General features: G+C 40.4%; 1 protein-coding gene across 1 annotated transcript; it reads right to left on the minus strand.

The window, feature by feature from the left end:
- Window positions 1-2,640: 2,640 nt before the first annotated feature.
- Window positions 2,641-19,401, minus strand: LOC145393444 (mitochondrial S-adenosylmethionine carrier protein). Its single transcript, XM_080267541.1, has 6 exons — window positions 19,363-19,401; window positions 13,579-13,735; window positions 11,409-11,518; window positions 10,025-10,292; window positions 5,948-6,086; window positions 2,641-4,435 (listed from the first exon to the last, which is right to left on the minus strand). Exons 1-6 carry the CDS (start codon window positions 19,399-19,401, stop codon window positions 4,324-4,326), a joined length of 825 nt encoding a protein of 274 aa, XP_080123667.1. The 3' UTR covers window positions 2,641-4,323.
- Between the last annotated feature and the right edge of the window lie 1,187 nt (window positions 19,402-20,588).

Here is a 20,588-nt window from a genome sequence, read left to right on the forward strand (position 1 = left end):
TTTTCCTTTCATATGATTAGTTTTTTGCTGGGACATGACATGAAAGATTTTACACTCCCTTAGTCTCTTCTGCACATATAAATCTTAAGTTACTGGAGGGTGCTGATCATAACTGTGATTTGTTTTTGTATATTTAAAAACTAAAAGGTTAAGAATCTCCCTATGTCTCATACTTCTGCATTTTTTTTTTTTTTTAGGGGAAGGGGACAGGAAGTAGAGACAGGAAGCTTCCAGTGTCTACTGTTCTTCCTACAAGTTGAACTCTGAGAGTACTTACAATTTTTATCACTTAATTTCCACACGAGGTCCATTTGTTCCACTGTAGACATCCAGGAGGTAATCTTTTCAGTCCAAACACAGCTCAACATATCTTGTTTCACTGTTTCCGTTGCTGCAGTTTTTCCTTTCTCCAGTGATTACCACTAGCCATGGTACTGCCTTATAAATACGTATACTGTATAATAATTGGATGAATATGTAGTACATCCTTCAATGTGAGGGCTGAGGGTACTAAGTTTACAATTTAAAAGTTGAGAGGAAGGATGGGACTGGAGTGTATTGGTGATGTGATGGGGAGGGGTGGATTGAGATAGTTTGGGCATGTGGAGAGGTTGGAGGATGACAACTGGGTGCAGAAAGTGAGAGGAGTGACTGTTGGGGGTGGGGATGTGAAAGGCAGACCGAAAAAGACCTGGAACAAGGTAATACAATTTGACCTCAAGGATAAGGGACTGAACTGGGAGGCTGCCAGAGTTCGAACAGCGTGGAAAGCCGCCGTTAGGTGACCAAGGTCAACGCACACAAGCATGTTCGTTTTGTTTTGTTTTTGAAGGCTCCAACATGCTTGCATGCATCGGCCTTGGTCACCTAATGGCAGCTCTCCATGCTGCTCGAGCTATGGCAGCTCCCTTGTTCAGTCCCTTAACCCTGAGGTCACATTTAATGACCTCGTCGCAGGTCAATTTTGGTCTACCCCTCGCAACCCCACCCCCAATATTAATGCTTCTCACTTCCTGCACCCAATTATCATCCCCCATCCTCTCCACATGCCCAAACCACCTCAATCTACCTCTCCTCATCACAACACCAATACACTCCAGTCCCATCCTACCTTTCAACTCTTCCATCATAAAACTAGCTCCTCCAGGCCTTGTACTCAGGGATGCACTGCACATCCACCTAATCATTGTCATTTCTGTGCGTTTGATCCTGTGAATATCCTCTTCCTTTACTGCCCAGGTCTCACTACCATACAGCATTACACTCTTAACACATGCTGCATACAAAGATCCCTTAGCATGTAGGGAGAGCCCTCTCAATGTCAGGAGAAGCAACAGCTCCCTGAACTTCTTCCAAACATTTCTCAATCTAGTCACAGAGCTAGCTCTAGCCCCACCTCCAACACATGTCTCCCTGATAACAAAACTCTTCCACACACTCAAGAGACTCACCAGCAAGTTCAATCCTTTCACACTTGACAATTTCCACCTGCTCTCCCCGAGACACTGCACGCATAAAATCAGCATTATCTCGCAGTCTACATGTTGGAGCCTTTATAAACGATATGATATGATCCAATTAATCTCCAATTTTTTAAATCAGCATCCTAGCCTCATTCCCACCTAAGGATGGGACGAGGCAGGATATTTAATTTATACCAAAACTTTCATAACACCAATCAGCTTCCTTCCCTGTGTCACTTTACTGTCCCCTTCCTCTGCACATTTACTTCTCCTCACTATCAGGTACAGTTATTTAAAACTTCAATATCCATTCAACAGTGTATCACACTTAGAGTTATCTTCTCTCTCAACAACCATCCCTTTACTCTTCAAACACCATCAACCTAACCACTTTTTGTTCCATCAGATGTATAATGTCCCTGGCTTAGGGTACTCAATCCTGACATAATGAGAGGGTGGCCAGCCTCACATCTGAATTATTGTATGCAAGCATAAAACCCCAACCACCCCTTAGATGTAAACATTTACAACTCACCCTGTTGGAATCCCTTAACCCACTAGACCATCAGGTATCATTTGGTTACATGGTTTCCACCCAGGAGAGTAAATAGTTTCCTGAATTACAAAGAATCACTTTGGTTGTCACTCAGGGTAGTCACTTGAAGGTAGCACTGGACTGAGTAAATGGGCAGTGGGTGCCCCCTTTTAAAACACAAACTTTTTTAACTAACTTGAATTATTCTAGATGGTTGCAAGCGGCATTGGCACCAACAGAAAACCACACTATCAGCAAAAGACACAACAAAGCCTATGGCAAAGTATCAAGATGTTTCATGTTCAGCACCATAAGACAAATATGCAAAATGGTAACAGTAACAGCCAGTCCCATATTAATCCAACTGGACTACAGATGGCCTATGGCATCAGAGGGCCTGAGACAAGACTACTGTAATTCTGATCATTTCTGTTGTAGACTTCCCTATACCCCTGACAATATTTACACACAAGAAAACCTTTGGTCATTTCTTGAATTTGAAGAGTAGCACATTAATACATATATTAGCAGTACATATAATTTCACCACAGATTCCTTCTAAGCACTAATTCATATACAGTAAATATATATATACTCTTATTAATAATGTAAAGGTATATTTTACTGACTCTTTGAGCCTGGTCTCCTGGATCTATGATTATTTACAGTGTATAGTACAGTACATTCAAATATGACTATCCATCCATCCATCTATCATCCAATCCTAAGTTGCCCCACGAGGAGCATGAGAGCCCGGGGCTAGGCAAATTGGTCCTGACATTTAAGAGTGACCAGCTTCACTCATCCTTGAATGGCATTACCTGAGCAATAAACCCCAACCACCCCTTGGATATAAACCTACACAGGCTCAATCTGATTGGAGTGCCTTAGTTACCCACTAAACTAGCAAGCGCCATAATTTGGTTACGTGGTTACCACCCAGCATAGTAAATGGTTTCCTGGTGTACAGGAAACCATTTGGCTTGTCACTCAGTGTAGAGTCACCCATAGGCAGAAGGAAGAGGAAAGAATGAAGGAAAGGAAGACAGAAGAGGAAAGAAAGAAAGAAAGACATCCAAAGCAGCACTACACTGAGTGAGTGGCTACCGTGTATCCATCTGGTGTTAACCCTTTCATTATGATGACACCTTTTCACACTTATTCCTGCTACCTCAAGCTGACTTTATGCAGCTAGGTGAGACTTTAAAAAAGGATGGGTTAGAATTAAAAGTTCAATTAATTTATGCCATGCTTCACATTAAGTAATCACCACAGAAGCTGGCCACGATACATTTTCTTCCTATGGACTGGATGTTAAATAATGTGCAACCATCACCTATGAATGACGACTGTGTGGCTACTTACCAAGCTCATGGTCACATTTCACTTTCACAGTTGTAGCTCCCATGGTCTTTCCTGAGTTGAATATATTAGTCTGGTAGGTAACAACAATCTATCACTGAGCTGAAGGGGTTAGCCTTTTTACTATGATAATACCCTTTCTGCTCAACCCCTGACAATCTGACGACTTCTGCATTTTTATTCTTATTAGCTTCATACGATTTTGTTTACTAAAGAAACATCATCTGTAGTGACGGATTTGAAACAGTTTCCATTAATTCTTTTACAACCTGATATCTCTCCTTCAGCTGAATAATATTATCTGGAGATAGAGAGACAGAATTAACTCTAGTGAACTATGAAAACCAGCATGAGAAAACCTCCCAGTTTTCAATACTTAAAGCTAAACTACATGAACAATTCATCAAAAAAGTATCTGGACTTTTTTCTTCTTGACTTTCTCTGCCTAGTGGTTTAGTGCATAATTAAGGCACTCCAATCAGACTGAGCCTGGGCAGGTTTATATCCAAGGGATGGTTGGGGTTTATTGTTCATGTAATGCCACTCAGGGATGAGTGAGGCTGGTCACTCCCATCTTAAATATCAGGACCAACTTGCCTAACCTGAGGCTCCTACAGTCCTCATGGGGCAACACAGGATTAGGTGATGAATGAATAAATAAACGGGATTGAGGCGTCTGGCAATAGATAGATAGACAGACTTTCTGAAGCTGAATAAACCATCTGATAACCTCCAGTAACTTTTTATGAATGTGTCTACTTACTCTTTTCATCAGTTAACAATGAAGAAGAATTTCATATAACATTTGAAATACATTATTAGGTATCCATTCAGAAATATTTACCATAGTACTGTACTGAATAAAAGCTGAACAGCAACAAAACTGTAACTACCTATTAACTGGCTGAAGATACAGTCTTGACTGAATGTTAAGAGCGTTCTTTAGCATTGGTAACTGAGTCTTTATTGTACAGTATATGGAAGTATTAATGACTGTGCTTCTTCATACACTCCCAAAAAAACAGCACCACCAACAGCTATCCATGTCGTCCGGGGAAGTATTCCTGAGAACAAACTGGGGAGAGGAAAGATATATTACACATACAAAATGAAAGGAGGCAAGAAAGGAATAAATAAGTGATATTAAAACAATACATAAAATAAAATAATGAAAATGAAACCACAGAGCTAAGAAATACCATAGTCATAATGAAGGTGAGAGAACATGAAAGGTGGAGGGATTTAACTAAGGGTAATTCTTAAACTCATTTAACTCCTTAGCTCTAAAGATGTATTTTAGATTTTGCTCTTGCTACTTCCATATGATTTTAACCTGCTTAAACATTAACTGCAGAGATAAAATAAAATCCTGAAGTTCCAAATCAGATCATGTACTGTTATTCATCTTCTGTCTTCAGGCAAGGTGAAATCAATATTTTTTTTTCCTTAGTCATCCACAAGTGAAATATATGTACTATATAGCAACTCAGAAAGACAAGCTTAGGCTTTCAAAGAGAAAGCAAAAAATGCGAGGCAGCTATAAATATATAGACAGATTGGAAAGTGAAATTATTTTTGCTACAAAAAGGTTCTGCGACTACTGTTCATTATTTCAATGACTGAATCATGCAGTGTATGTATGTATGTATGTATGTATGCACGCATGCATGCACGTGCGCACACACACACACACACACACACACACACACACACACACACACACACACACACACACACACACACACACACACACACACACAATGTAAAATCTCTTTATCTCAAAAACGCTGTTATACACACACAACCACAAAGAACACCTCTCGTACTTGGAAGCAAACTGAAAACATCGTACAGAAGATCCTCGCTATAATGATCAACTGGGGGAAGTCAAGTCCATTAAAGCCAGTAGTCCGTTAAAACTGAGGGTTCCCCCCTCCCCCGGAAGTGGGATTTCCAGCACAAATTTGAAAATGAGTACAACAGAATATTCTGGCAGTGAAAATGTAAACTAGGCTCTTTTTACAGTAACTTGGCCGATAAATTCATCCTTTTGAAATTTATTTCACATCCTTGTCATTGCACTTTTTCATGACTAGTATGGTATTACTACAGTGTCATTACAAGTCAGTAATCATGACTGGGTTAGGGCAATTTCAGGCCAGGATGGAGTAAAAAGGATAGGAAAACATGTACTATGACCCACTGTGCCCCAATTTATGGACATTGTTTTAATGTCGATGAAAGTTCAGTGGGATTTGTGTTGCCCATTAAATATGATATCTGCTATATCAGGGTTCATTAGAGTGTGGGTTCACTGTAATTTTTGTTGCTCTTAAACACAAACTACAACATACACACCAACATATGGACACTTCAAGCTCCAGTACATGTCACACACAAGGGAATGTTTGAACAACAATCCTTTTTGCTTCTTCTTCATGAGTAATGCAATGCTGTCATATGTACTTAGAAGGCACATTCAGGGCATAATGGCAAACAGAGGAATGGATAGCAGGTCTGATAAGGAAAAGTGAGTCAAGTAAGGAAGGGTGAAAAAAAAAAAAAAAAAAAAAAAAAAAAATTATACCCTGGTAGGCCACGTTGCTTGTAAACAACTTGTAGAGCAGTCACAATACTTCCTCTAGCCAAAGTGTTTTCCTCATGTGCCAACATTATTCTTGTTTTTGCAACATCCAATGGTGTTGTAATGACTGCTGATACGCCACCTGGAATAAATAATTCCAAGGTAAAACAGGGAACAAAGAGAGGCATATGGGCCAAAAACTGGCAGATACATACTGATAACACCATATAAAGACTACTACAGTACACTGATCCCTCTGTATGTGAGGCCTCTCTATGCACTGAATCTATCTATCTATCTATCTATTGCCAGACGCCTCAATCCCGTTTGGGGTGGCCACAAACAAATCGCCTCCAAGTCGCCCTGTCCCCCGCCATTTCACTGCCCTGCTCCCAACTCACACCCCCCTCTCTCATATACCTCTCCACCCCATCCCTCCATCTCATCCTCGGCCTCCCCCTCCCTCTTCCCCCCTCCACCTCACTCACATACACTCTCTTCGTCAGTCTTTCACCCTCCATCCTCTCCACATGGCCAAACCACCTCAGTGTATTCCTCATAACGCTTCCTATCACATCCACATCCACACCACAACGCTCCTTTATATCCTCATTCGTCAGCCTGTCTCTCCACGTGACTCCACAGGCTCCTCTTAAATAACTCATTTCCACTGCTCTCACTCTTGACTTGTGTCCTTCCAACAATCTCCAAGCTTCACTTCCGTACGTTAGAGTTGGTATCACAATACTGTCATGTAGTAACTTTTTCACTTCCATGCTCACTTGAATCCAAGTGCTATATAAAAAAAAAAAAAGGGGGGGGGGGGGGAATGTTGCACATATGGAAAAAGCACACTGACTGCAGCAAACAGTTCACCCTGATGGTTGAAACTGCCCATGTAGTTAATGTTTTATTTCTCTTTAAACCTCTTTAATGTACCGTAACTGTCTTAAGCATGTTTTATCACAAGTAAACCTGACTGAGCTGCCCATCAAAGGCAACCTATCACCATAAAAGCACAATGTGCTTAAAGGGTCATAAATGTACACAGACTCAATTATACAGAAATGACAATGATTTGAGGGACGTGTACTACGTCCTTGAATTCGAGACCTAGGGAGGCTAGGATTGCGATTGAAGTGTTGAGAGGAAGGATGGGACTGGAATGTACTGGTGTCGTGATGAAGAGGGATAGACTGAGATGGTCTGGGCATGCTGTGAGAATGAAGGATGACAAATGGGTGCAGAAGGTGACAAGTGTGAATGTCAGGGTGTATAGGCATTATATATTCATAGCACAATAGTAACACTATCACAATATGTAATAAGCAGGTCGATATGTCTATGGCATCAGGAACAGAAACAAACACATTCTCTAGCCCTGACTATCAAGAATCTCAGGATGTATATCAAACACTTGGTGTAACTCACGGAAGCCAGCTTAGCCACGTGACAGAAGTGTGCTGGACACTATACACACCAACATCAGCCAGCCGGAAGCCATGCAATAATATAAACCAAGATATCAGGTGTAGGGAGGCAAAAGGAGAGAAGGAGATAGAAGGTGTCAGAAGGAGGCTGAGTAGAGAAAGAGAAGGAGTAGGAAGTAGCAGCAGTAAGTGATTAGCTGTCATTCTGGCAATTAGTGGGTTATGTCACTCTGTCCGTGAAACTGTCACAATTAAACCCCTTAATCCCAGGGTGTCTCTACTTCACCTTCACTTACAATACCAGAGAGACAGAGAGGGGAGTGAGACAGAAGGAGACCTACAAATATACAGTATCCATGCTATCCAACGCCTCGACTATTAACATTGGTAGCAGCCCACATAGGTGCCTCGCCAGTCTACTACAATTCTAAACTCCTAGCTACAACTATGATATACGTTTAGCAGCAGCAGTAATCTACGATACCCAACACTATGGCAAAGAATCTCTACATTATTGGCACTGGTGGCTCCTCTCTACCTACCTACTGACAGGGGGTAGGGTTGCAAGAGACAGACCAAAAAAGACCTGGAACAAGGTCATAGAGTTTGACCTCAGGGATAAGGGACTGAATAGTGAATACTGAGGCTGTCAGAGATTAAGCAGCACGAAGGGCCACCACCAGGTTACCAAGGCCGACACATTCATATTTCGTGCCTTTGTAAATGATATGATATGATACGCCATGTAGAGCACAGGTATACCTCATGATACGATACCCCTAGATGCAATACCCTGGGTTAGCAATGGATGTAGAAATACCACCATACCCCGTGTAATGATGGCCAAACCCCGGTTTAATGATGGGTTTTTATTTTTTTTTACTGATTTTGATGATATTTTAGACTAAAATTGTGTTTTTAGGTTGATTTATAAACTATTTATAGACTTAGATTAATGTGTTTTAGCCACAGATGGAATGAACATTGTCATTTTGGGGTACAGTTTATTAAGCTTGATTTTTTCCAGACTTATATTTGACAATTTTCAGATCACATTTGTTAGATTTAGTGAGTTATTTACATTGTTATGCTTAGGTTAGCTTCTTTTACAGTTGTTAGGCCATTTAGACTGGCTTTAAGATTGGTTTGGGACTCATTTGGGTGGGTTTAAGACTTGCTTGGAGGGGAAACCCAAGGCTTAAATACCCATCCCTATACCTTACATGTTAAATCTACCCCGTGATAAGATATTCTGCCTAACGATGGGTTTTTACTTAACCAAATGCATTGTTAAACTGGGGTATAGCTGTATTATGGCAAAGTAAAAAGTAATAAATGAATTATAAGCTTTCATATCACTAATGGAAAGAGGAAGGTCTAACATGGTTCTGGGTTGGGAGAATCATCAACTACAGTACATTACTTCCTGTTTCATCTCATGCCTACTATCTGAATAAGAAACAGTGTACAACTTAATTAATAAATTTTCTTCACAAGAAGCATTGTGTATCAAAATGTATTGCTGTATACCCAAGAACACAAGACAATAATGTGTATAGAGGTGTTCTTACTGAACACAAAATAACATCACTGTGTTTATGCTTCAGTACAGGAATGCCATAAGTGCCCGTAATAATACTAGTCAACAAGAAATTCTGTAATATTCAAATAAGCAACTCTGTAATCTTCATATTATTGCTTAAAAAAAAAATAAATAACATGAACAAGCAATAAATTAAATACATCTTTCTAATCAATGGTCCAATTATTACACTGTACTTGTCTCATTATTACAGTATATGCTGCATAATTATTTGAAAAAAGGGCAAGGATATATCATAAAATGCAGACATACATTAACGTACATTACTAGACAGCATTTAAAAGAAAAGCTACGGCAATTTCTGGAGCATCTAATGTGGACTTTGGCATGTGGTTTGGTTTTCTACCCACATTGTTCTCTCCAAAACTAACTTCTGATGATACAATGCCTGTACAAGGTTCTCAATGGAAGGACAATATAAAAAGATGCAAGCAACTCCTGGGAATAGAAAAAACTGATCAGATAACACTTGAAGAAAGAAAAGAACCGGGGGAATAATGAGGCCAAAGGAATGTACTTACAAAGGGAAACACAAGGCCAGTGAAACAAAGGTCTATAATCACATGGTACACGTTTACTCAGTATGCAGAAGGGAGGGCATTTCAGATCAAAGTCAGAGGCAATTTTGGTGCCAGGATCTACCTACCGGATCAGCTATACTTTAGAAGGTATAAGCAACTATGACAATGACAACACAGCACTATCATCATCATTCTCACCCAATTTCCTAACCAAAACAGGGTGAGGCAGGATCCAGAAACAACAAAAGAGAATGCACAAAAGTGGACGGCTTATCAAACATCATACCATGTGAAACAAACCACACAATCAACCATTCACACGTAATTCACCTCTTCAAAATCCCAGAGAAAAAAAAAGGCATGAATTCAATGAAAATGGGGTGACTGAAAGTGTGCTACATGGTAGTATGTTCTGCTGGTTCAACTTCACTTGCAAAATTAACTTTTAGTTTCATAGTACTGCATCTCATGAATATATTGTACATCAACTTACTTCAGGAGCTTACATATAATAATGGCTACTTACCAGAAATAGCACCACAAACAGAAGCTTGCCAGGAAAGCACGTAATAGCCTTGCTTCTCAGACCAATATTTCTTCAGGTATTCCCACAGAGGAAACTGAATGAATGAGAAAGGAATCTCACGGGATACAGTGCTTATATAGCCACGAAAAAGGCCCCTGTAGCCTTCACTCTTTATTATGGCTGAAATAACTTCAAAGGAAGAACGGTAAAGTTGGACTTGTCTTCGTTGTTTAACAAGCTCCGTTGGGACTCTGATAAAACATGAGGCCTGTAAGAATCAAAACTCAATTAGTGCATCTTAAAAACAACACTCCACAGTTAAGCCACACACATCATTCAGTCCTTTTTTTTCACTAAACATGTTAAATACTGTGGTGTTATGTTATTTTGACTTCACTTTGACTGGCCTCTCTATAACTCCAGTCAGGAGATTATAAAAGATGACAAAAGGTGAATGTCACAGAAAAAGTCCTCAGACTCATGACCAAGGGAAGTGAACAAGACAAACGGGTGCAGATACATGCCATATTCACTGCTTTGCTGAAAATACCCTTGTCACATGCAGAGAGTAACAATCTCCTGTCCCTTCTCTCTATCTCTAATTTCCCAATCATTTTTCTCTTTGAGTGTTGCAATCTATAAACTAGTTCCATCAGTGGTAGCAGGAAACAAGACAGTCTTGAGTATTTGTGGATGCTGAATAGTGTTGGGGAGATGGTTTTCGCAGTTGACTAAAGGCTTCACATGTGCTGAGAAGGTTCACCATGAATGGGAAGTCTAGCTCTTGTCTTTCAAAATCAGAATCATAAAATACTGTATACTGTAGGGACTACCTCAACCAAAAGTCTGCTGACGCTTCCCTACCAGCTGTGGCAAATGTAAGATGTCAAAGAAAAATATGCAGAAGGAAGCGACAGTAATATGAAGAGCAAAACAGAGGTGTACAAGGAGGGATATTCTCTGTCATTTATGGGGGAAATGAGAAACATTCATCAGCATAAATTTGGCAGGGGGATACCACCAAACTTTGATCATGGCTGTACATATCTTTGTGTATTTGAGTAACTACTTTACAAGGTAATTACATGTTTAATTTCCATCTTACTAAAAAGTGCCTCCATAATCCCCCAACAGAAGAACAATAGGGGGTCAGGTATGCAAAATAACTATAATGTACTGTATAGATCATCATCATCACCATCATCATCATCATCCCACCTATTTTTCCCACCCACAGGTGGGGAAAAAAAAAAAAAAATGTAATTAAGGGGGAACTAATTAACAGCATGCCCAGTGAAAATGGGTCACACACTCAAGCTCCCTGAATCCTGCCTCCACCTCACAGGCATAACCATCTACACAACTGCACATGATCATTACTTACCACCTCACCAAAAGATGCTGCAACCATATGGACAGTTGGCTCATACTGAGTTGGAATGTGCTCCCTAAGAAGTTTCTTGGTGCCCTCGTATGCACAAAAAAATAAGGCGGCTGAAAAATATGAAAATTTGTATATGAGACAAAAATATTTTTTATTATAATAAAAAAATGTAAAGGTAATTATGGCGTCCAATCAGACTGAGCCAGTGAAGGTTTATATCCAAGGGGTTGTTGGGGTTTATTGCTCAAGTATGCCACTCAGGGATGAGTGAGGCTGGTCACTCTCATCTTAAATGTCAGGACCAACTTGCCTAGCCCCGGGCTCCTACACTCCTCATGGGGCAACATAGGATTGGATGATGGATGGATGGATGGATGGATGAAAACTGTTTGTTGCTATCTGAGCAGTCAATGACCTTCATACCACCCTAATGCTGCCACTGCCCAACTAAGCACTGGATAAACTAAGCACGGGATAAATTGTACAGAAGAAGTTAAGATATTTTGAAACACATTCCTAACTGAATAAAGGACTCTCTGGACATCATTCATTAGGATCATTTGGCTTCTCTTGATGCTGGTGACTTACTCCTCCTTGTTCTTCTCAGTGTCTAAGTTCTGGCCGGCTCCAGCATCAAACTGTGAGGCTAAGGTGTGAATTTCTGTAGAACTGATGACAGTTCATCTGAGTAACTGATGATCTCCAACCACTGATGCTGGCAGGGCACAGAGTCACTTATCTGACTGTGAACCTTATTCTACAAGAACAAAAATTCTCTCTCTCTCTCTCTCTGAACCTTATCCCTGTAAGAAGAAAAATCTCTCTCTCTCTCACTGGTATCAAATATTTCTTCACAAGAATATTACTCTAATACTATCATTGTCATTACTGTAAGTTCCACTATAACCACCACTACAATGCGCCATCCTCATCATTACTACCAACACATTTATCATTAATACATCATTACAGACACCACCAGCACTAATTACATTCAAAATTTCCAACACCATCATTAAATTCATGATTAATTACTCTTACAATCACAAAAATAATATTCAAAACTTGTCACTACAACCAAGAGGCATCATTCACAACACAGTTATCATTGGCAATGGCTCATTCCAAAATATAAGGCACAACTGTGTGCCGTAGGTCCTGGCTAACAACGGGACACAAGAAATATACTAACGCTGTGGTAAAAGATGCCTAAGTTACTCGCCCCACTACCCTTTCCATTATCTCTATTCAAAATGCTTTACTACACAGGGAGAAAATCTGAATTATTAGCTTTTTGGTCAGACATCACAAATAAGTTCAAATACCTCCTGGGCTGTCTGAGTGATACATCCAGAGTACCCACAGGGGAACTGCTAACTCCTACACAATTGTGAAGAGAGGGAGTTGCCATTTCTCCACTCACATACTTTTAATTGTGTTTTACAATGCACATGAAATATACAAGCAGTGCTCTTTTTCCCTATGAAATATACAAGCAGTGCTCTTTTTCCCTATCTTTAAATATTTAAAAAATATCAGTCATAGTGACATATAAAAAAAATTATCTGATATTTAACCTTGTACATTCATTACTTATCAACAAAACTTATGATACAAAAATAAATATACAGCAGACCCTTAGTATAACAGACCTCAATATAATGGATTTAGGATTTAACGAATGTCTCAGAGCCCACTGAACTTTCGTCTCCTATAGCAAATTATGGTCATTAAATGGGGCAAAATGGGTAAATACATGTGTTTCCAACCATTTTTATTCCAACCCTGCTTGAAGTCATTCTCTCCCCATCATGACTGCTGAGTTGTAATAACAGATTATGGTGATACTGTACTAGACATAAAGAAATGCTAGAACAAAGATGTGCAATAAACTGCAAAAGGGTGAAATTTTGGACCAGGTTAGTGTAAAGTGGGAATAGTTTTCCTTTTTAGTACTTGGGGTACAGTTATCATTTTTAGTACTAGAGGAATGGTTTTCAATTTTAGTGCTAGCAAATGATAATGTTCTCATTAATTTTCAATTATGTGCTTGAATTTCCACCTTAGGGAAGAACCTCGGATTTATCGAACTTCCGGCTTTATTGAGCCTGGTTTTCCTCCAATTATTCCGTTATAGTGAAGTTCTACTGTACTGTATACTGTCCTTTACCACTTGGTGCAGAGGCTAAGGCAGCAGGTGCCACTCCACTGTAGATCCCTCGAAAACCTCCAGAAGCTCTGAAACCTCCTTCACTCTGCAGACGTGTCTTGATTGTGTCCAACGGGAACAGTGTAACATCAACTGCTGTTCCTGCAATGCCTCCAGCCTGGGTGTAGAAATTTAAGAACAATAAATGACTTACGGCCTATATATTACAGTATATATCTGGTTCTCTGGACCCTATCATGGGAAAAGAAGTGATGATGATGATATGATGATGATGATGATATGATGATGATGATGATGATGATGATGATGATGATGATGTTGGTGGTGGTGACAGGAAGTTTTGGTCACACATACAGGTTTAGAAAGGCAAATGAGGAAGGTTCTGAACAGAAAATAAATATGCAAGCAGTTACAGGGAAGGCTAGTAAATGCTGCATATTCAGCTATAGGATCATTCACTCACACTATGTTGTGCTGCCTACTTCTTCCTTCACCTTTATCATTCATTTTCTAAGTCTGTCCAACTCTCTTCCTATATTCACATTCTTCCTCTCACTTTTTATTCTTCTTCTTTCCACTTCAGGTGGCTCTACACAGTGACTAGCCAAATGGCTTCCTGTAACCCAGGACACCATTTACAACACTGGATGGTAATCATATACCGGTAACCAAATAATGGGGTGACATGAAGCCTACTATGATGCCCAATAACAAAGGTGGAGAGACATAAATTAGGCAACCATCCATGAACCAGACCCCCATTTCGCACTTTTCCTTGTGTCTCGCTGTGTTGAGGCACTGTCTGCAGCAGGGGAGCACTGGTTCACTGTATGGGATGGTCCTGCATGACTGGGCAGTTGCTAACCAGTGGTAGATGGATTTGCTTGGCCTGACAGACTTGGATTACTCAACAACACCACAGTGTGGAATGGGGCAAGCAGGCCCTGAGGGAGTTCGGCTGGAAGATGACAGCCAAACAGGCTGCGGCACAAGATGTCCAAAAATTTATGTTCACCCAACATATATACATCTATCTATCTCTATCTATAGCCCGACGCCCTAATCCCGCAAAGGGTGGCCGCAGACAAAACGCCTCCAAGTCACTCTGTCACCCACCATTTGACTCCCCTCCCCCCAACTCACCCCCCCCTCCCTCATATACCTCTCAACTCCATCCCTCCACCTCATCCTCGGTCTACCCCTCCCTCTCCCTCCCTCCACCTCACCTACATACACCCTCTTAGTCAGTCTTTCATTCTCCATTCTCTCCACATGTCCAAACCACCTCAGTGTATTTCTCCTAATCTTTTCAACCACATCCACATCTACCCCACAACGTTCCTTCACTTCTTCATTCGTCAACCTGTCCCTCCACGTCACTCCACATGCTCCTCTCAAGTAACTCATTTCCACTGCTCTTACTCTTGACTTGTTCCCCTCTTGCAAGGTCCACGCCTTGCTTCCATACGTCAGGGTAGGGATCACAATACCATCATGCAGTGACTTCTTAACTTCCATACTCACCTCCCTATTTCTCATCACTGCTTTCAGTGTACCAACAACCTTTCTTCCTTGCTGTACCCTTTCACGTACTTCATCCCCCAAAGTTCCATCCTTACTCATCACACTACCCAAGTACTTGAATGCACTCACATTCTCCATATCCTCACCATCCAACCTCACTGCACACTCTGTGACTTCATTCCTCTCAAACACCATAACTTTACTTTTGTTTACATTAACTTTCAGATTCCTCCTCCTACACACTGTCCCAAATTCATTCACCAAACCTTGCAACTCCCATTCATCTTCACTCAACAATACTGTATCATCAGCAAACAGCAACAACGGAAGCTTCCAAATCTCACCCTCATTCATTAGGGCCACCCCCACATCCACTGCCCTACCTTGCACCTCCTTTACAACCCCATCCATATATATATCAAACAGCCATGGAGACATCACACAACCCTGTTTCAGTCCCACATTGAGATCAAAGAACTCACTCAGCTCACCATCCACTCGCACCGTAGCCCTAGCTCCCTCATACATACTCTTCACAGCACTCAACAATTTCCCCTCCACTCCATATATTCTTAATACCTTCCACATACCTTGCCTATCTATTCTGTCATAAGCTTTCTCCAAGTCCATGAAGGCAGCATACACTTTCCTTCCCTTCTCTAGATACAGTAATCCCGCATATTTCGCGGTAGTTACGTTCTTGTAACCCCCGCGAAAAGTCAATTCCGCGAATACTCTATTAACAATTGAAAACTTGCACTTGTGTCCACCATGCTGCCCATCACACAGTCCATGTCCATACTGATTGCGAGACAATTCGCCGTCAGACAATTCCCCGTCAAAACATGGACGATTCCCCTTCAGAACAATTCGCACCCTGGACGATTCCCCGCCATTCTATAAATATACTAATCAATACTTTCATCAATATACTTATTATTAATTAATCAATACTTTAATAACTATATTTCAGGGGGATCCAGCAGTCTATGTTCAGTAGCGTAGGTTCTGGATATTATTTATTAGTTGCACCTTTAGTCAATAATTAACTTGTTTCTTCCTCGCTGTAGTCGCCTTTGAATTATATTCTAGCGTCACCCATAGCTATCTTCATTAATGAAGGCGAATTGTTTTGTGTTTGTTGTGACTGCGAATTGTCCCGAAACCTCCATACTCATCCCGAAATACCTTCTTACAAGATTGAAAGCACATACTCCATTATGAAGGAAAAACGTAAACACCGTACTGTAATACACAATTATCTACACATTTATTAACAAAACAGTACAAAATAAAAAGATGCATTAACTGGTGATAGCAAACACTCGCACGGTCGTTTCTTAGCTTGTCCAGTAACACAATTTTCTCTGCTAAGGTCATAACTTGATCGTTTTGTCACTTTGGAGTTCTTACTAATTGTATTATTAGCCTTTGGTGAGGCTGGCTTACGTCCTGGGGCCATGTGGAAAGCAAGTGGGAGGCAAGAGGCTCATATCATAGTGTGGTTACAACCACAACAGCCACTTAAGGCAGTCAGGCGTGGACTGAAGAATGCGAGGCAGAGAGCAGTGTTGCCATATCCAAACAACGAAATTATGCTAGGGCAATGAAAAAATTATGCTAGATTGAGCATATTTGTTCCAAGTAAAAAATGAATTATGCTAACTTGAAGCTAAATGATAAAATTCTATACATATTCGTGCAACATATTAATTATGTATTGTTTACTATGAAAATATTAAAATGAACCTACATTCAGTAAGAGGATAAATATCGGTATCTACCCATACTGCTTTTTCCCACGAAACTTACGTTTTTCTGATGGATTTTGATGTGATTCGTTCGATTTTGAGCATCATTTCCGTCGGAAATAACCAGATTTTGAGATATGACCCCCCCCATCCCCCTGAAATAATGAGGGATCTTTGGGGAATCGGGGGTTATAGGGAGGGGGGAAAACACAGAAAATGGTCATTTCCGACTGAAATGAAGCTGAAAATCGAATGAATCATACCAAAATCCATCGGAAAAACCTAGGTTTCATGGGTAAAGTACAAAGCTCAAACTTATCCTAACCTAACCGAACCAAACCGAACCTAACCTAAAACCTAACCTAACCTAATCCAACCTAACCTAATCCAACCCAACCAAGCCCAAACTGAAAGTAACCAACTATTCAAACATCTTCTTACCTTATTCGTCTCTCTCTCTCTCTCTCTCTCTGATTTGTAGCTTTTATTAAATTATTCTAAAAATATTCCATTCCATTCTAAATTATGCTAGAATGATTCTAAAACTTCTAATATGCTAAAAAATATTCCAGACTCGAAAATTTGATCAAAATTATGCTAAAAGAATAAAATTATGCTAGATATGGTAACACTGGCAGAGGGGCCACGGGAAAGGGACAGAGGGTGGCGTGAGTTTACCGCGCTACAATTGGAAGCTGCGGGAATTTCATTTTTTTTTTTTTTTTCTCTATATTCAAGGATATTTTTGTTGAACTTATTAATGCTAAGAAAATCCGCGAGAGGGCAAAACCGTAGACAAAAAATCCGCAAAAAATGCGGGATTACTGTACTTCTCCACTAAACATCTTAGAAAAAATATCTGATCTACACAAACATTTCCCTTCCTAAATCCCCCTTGTTCTTCTCCAACTAGCTCCTCTGTCATATGCCTAACCCTATCAATGAGTATTCTACCATATATTTTACCAGTCACACTAAGAAGGCAAATACCCCTATGGTTACCACATAATTCTCTCTCCCCTTTTCCTTTGTATAAAGGAACAATTATACCTGATTTCCAGTCCTCTGGAACCCTTCCCTCTTCCCAAGCCAATCTACACAACTTCCATATCCACTCCACAACAATCTCACCCCCATACCTAAGCATTTCACCACACACTCCATCAATTCCTGGGGCCTTTCCCAGCTTAATCTTCTTCATCGCTTCCACTATTTCTGACCTACTGATCTCTTCCTCCCTCCTCTCATCTCTTCTTCTCCCAGCCATTCCCCAACCACTTATACTCACACTGCTCTCACTCTCTACATTCAACAAATCCTCAAAATGCTCCTTCCATCTCCTCAATTTCTCTCTCTTCTCCACCAACAATCTATTATTCCTATCTTTCACTCCCCTACTATTTCCCCTTTCACACTGCCTTACTTTCTTTACCTCCTTCCAAAACAATTTCTTACTCTCCCTCCATTTCACACTCAGATTCCTCCCAAACTCATCATCCACTTTCTTCTTACTCTCCTTCACCAGTCTCTTAACCTCCCTTCTCCTGCTCACATATACCTCTCTCTTCTCTCTCTCATCTTCTCCCCTACCTCTACTCGCCAACCATTCACTATATGCCTTCTTCTTTTGTTCCACAGCTCGTTTCACCTCATCATTCCACCATGCTGTCCCTTGCACACCCTTGCATCTCCTCCTCACTCCACAAACCGCCTCACACGCTGCGCTTATCTCTTCTGTGAATATCTTACATACGTCTTCCACCCCTTCCATCTGCTCTAGCTCATACCTTCCCAATCTTTCTTCCACTATGCTCTTATACTCTGTCATTTTCTCACTATCTTGCAATTTCTCCACTCTTCTCACAGGAGCTGCTTACTCCTGTCTTCCCCTTCGTCTCCTCAACCACTTTCTTTGCAGCTCTACCTTGGCCATCACTAAGTGATGGTCCGAGACTCCATTCCCTCACCCTCTCCACACCCTTGCATCCAACACTTGTCTTCTCATTCGCTCATCCACACACACGTAGTCTATCATTGCCTTTCGTTCAACAAGTTCACCATCCATCCTCCTCATTACTCTCCATGTATACCGGTGGATCATCTTATGACGAAAGTAGGTGTTGGCTATTGCCAACCCCTTACCAGCACAGATGTCCACCACATATATACATACTTCTGTTTTTCTTTTTGTAAGTCGCTGATGGCGAACTCTATGTAGCTCAAAACACTGGAAAATTATAGAACATAGATATATGTTGGTATTTTATATACGGTACTTCTGCTAGTCAGATTACCGATATTCACTTTTACTGGTAGCCTACACACAGATATAATGTGAACTGAGATAATCCAGTTACACCAAGAGTTTACTGTCTTTCACTACCGTACCATGAACAAATATCAACCCGCAACTACCTATCACCAATAATCACCACATTATCCGGGGATCAAGTTAATGTTTTGAAAGACTATCAGGCCACAGCCTTGTATCAACACCAAAAATACCTACTAATAACGTGGAGGTGATATTGGTTTCCCTGTGAGTCATTGATGATCTGTGCTGACACTACATATGCTGGATAGGGATTTCACCACCTAATCTGTAAAAGAAAAACACTTTAGCCCAGGCAAGCTTTAACTACCACAGAAGAAGGGATATCTCATTCAAAAATTTACTGCCCTATATGAAACATAAGGACTCTACACTAGACAACTCAGTCCTAGCATTTAAGGTGATATGTGCATGAAACATTGGTGACTGTAGATATAAATAATAATTTCAAATTTACGCATTTTCTGCCACCTTTAAAACCTATTACTGTACTATGACAATTGTGGCAGGTTATGGCCATTTAACTAATATGAAATTTAATTGTAAATAACAGTACCGTACAATATATGCATGGGAGCTCTTCCAAATTTTCACTTGGTGTCCTACATCTCCAAACCAAAACCATCATAGCCTATGTTGGGGGGGGGGGGAAAGGGGGTTGAAATAATTAAAGGATCTTAAAAAAAAAAAAGACTTCTCTGCACACAACTGAGGTCTCCTGGGTAAGGCATGAAAAAGAAAAAAGAAAAATGCAATACATGAAGCATTATTCTGTGGCTACCAGTACTGTTGGCTACATTTGCCAAGCATTTAATAAACTTAATTTGCATAAGACCGCTGTTAGAGAGGGGTGCCTTTGCAAGGTGGCACTAACAAAGCTGGGCATCCCCTTTGCCTGGTTATGCAAACACCCCTCAACTCTCCTTATCCCTTGATAGGTGATGGCTGACTGCAGGAAGGGGAGCAAGTTCAGCCTGCAGTCTAGGCTACTAGATTTACATTTCCAACAAACCTTGGGTTGCAACTACTACTGCTACTAAAACCTTGTAATATATGATCCTGTTCCTAGCTTTTCACCAAATGACCATATTTTAACATCTGCAAAACAATTATATTGGCAAATTGCATAGCTACTGGGTACCTTGCGCAGCTATGAAATCATAAGTACCAGCAATGGTCTGCTTGACAAGGCACTGTGAAAAGATATTAACCTATTATCTAACTTAATCCACCTCAGCACTGGACTGTCACTGTTCAGTAAAGCATCTGCAGGAGAGCCCGCCTTAACAAATGATGAAAATTTTATCACAGGGCTTATATATCTTTCATAATTGTACACTCATTCACGACCACTAGATTCTACAGAAATATCACTTGTGTTATTAAAGACTGCATAATTCGTT

Source organism: Coenobita brevimanus, chromosome 24 (assembly GCF_032717465.1).
Source record: "Coenobita brevimanus isolate Jiangsu-jjx chromosome 24, ASM3271746v2, whole genome shotgun sequence".
NCBI classification, from domain to species: Eukaryota; Metazoa; Arthropoda; class Malacostraca; order Decapoda; family Coenobitidae; genus Coenobita; species Coenobita brevimanus.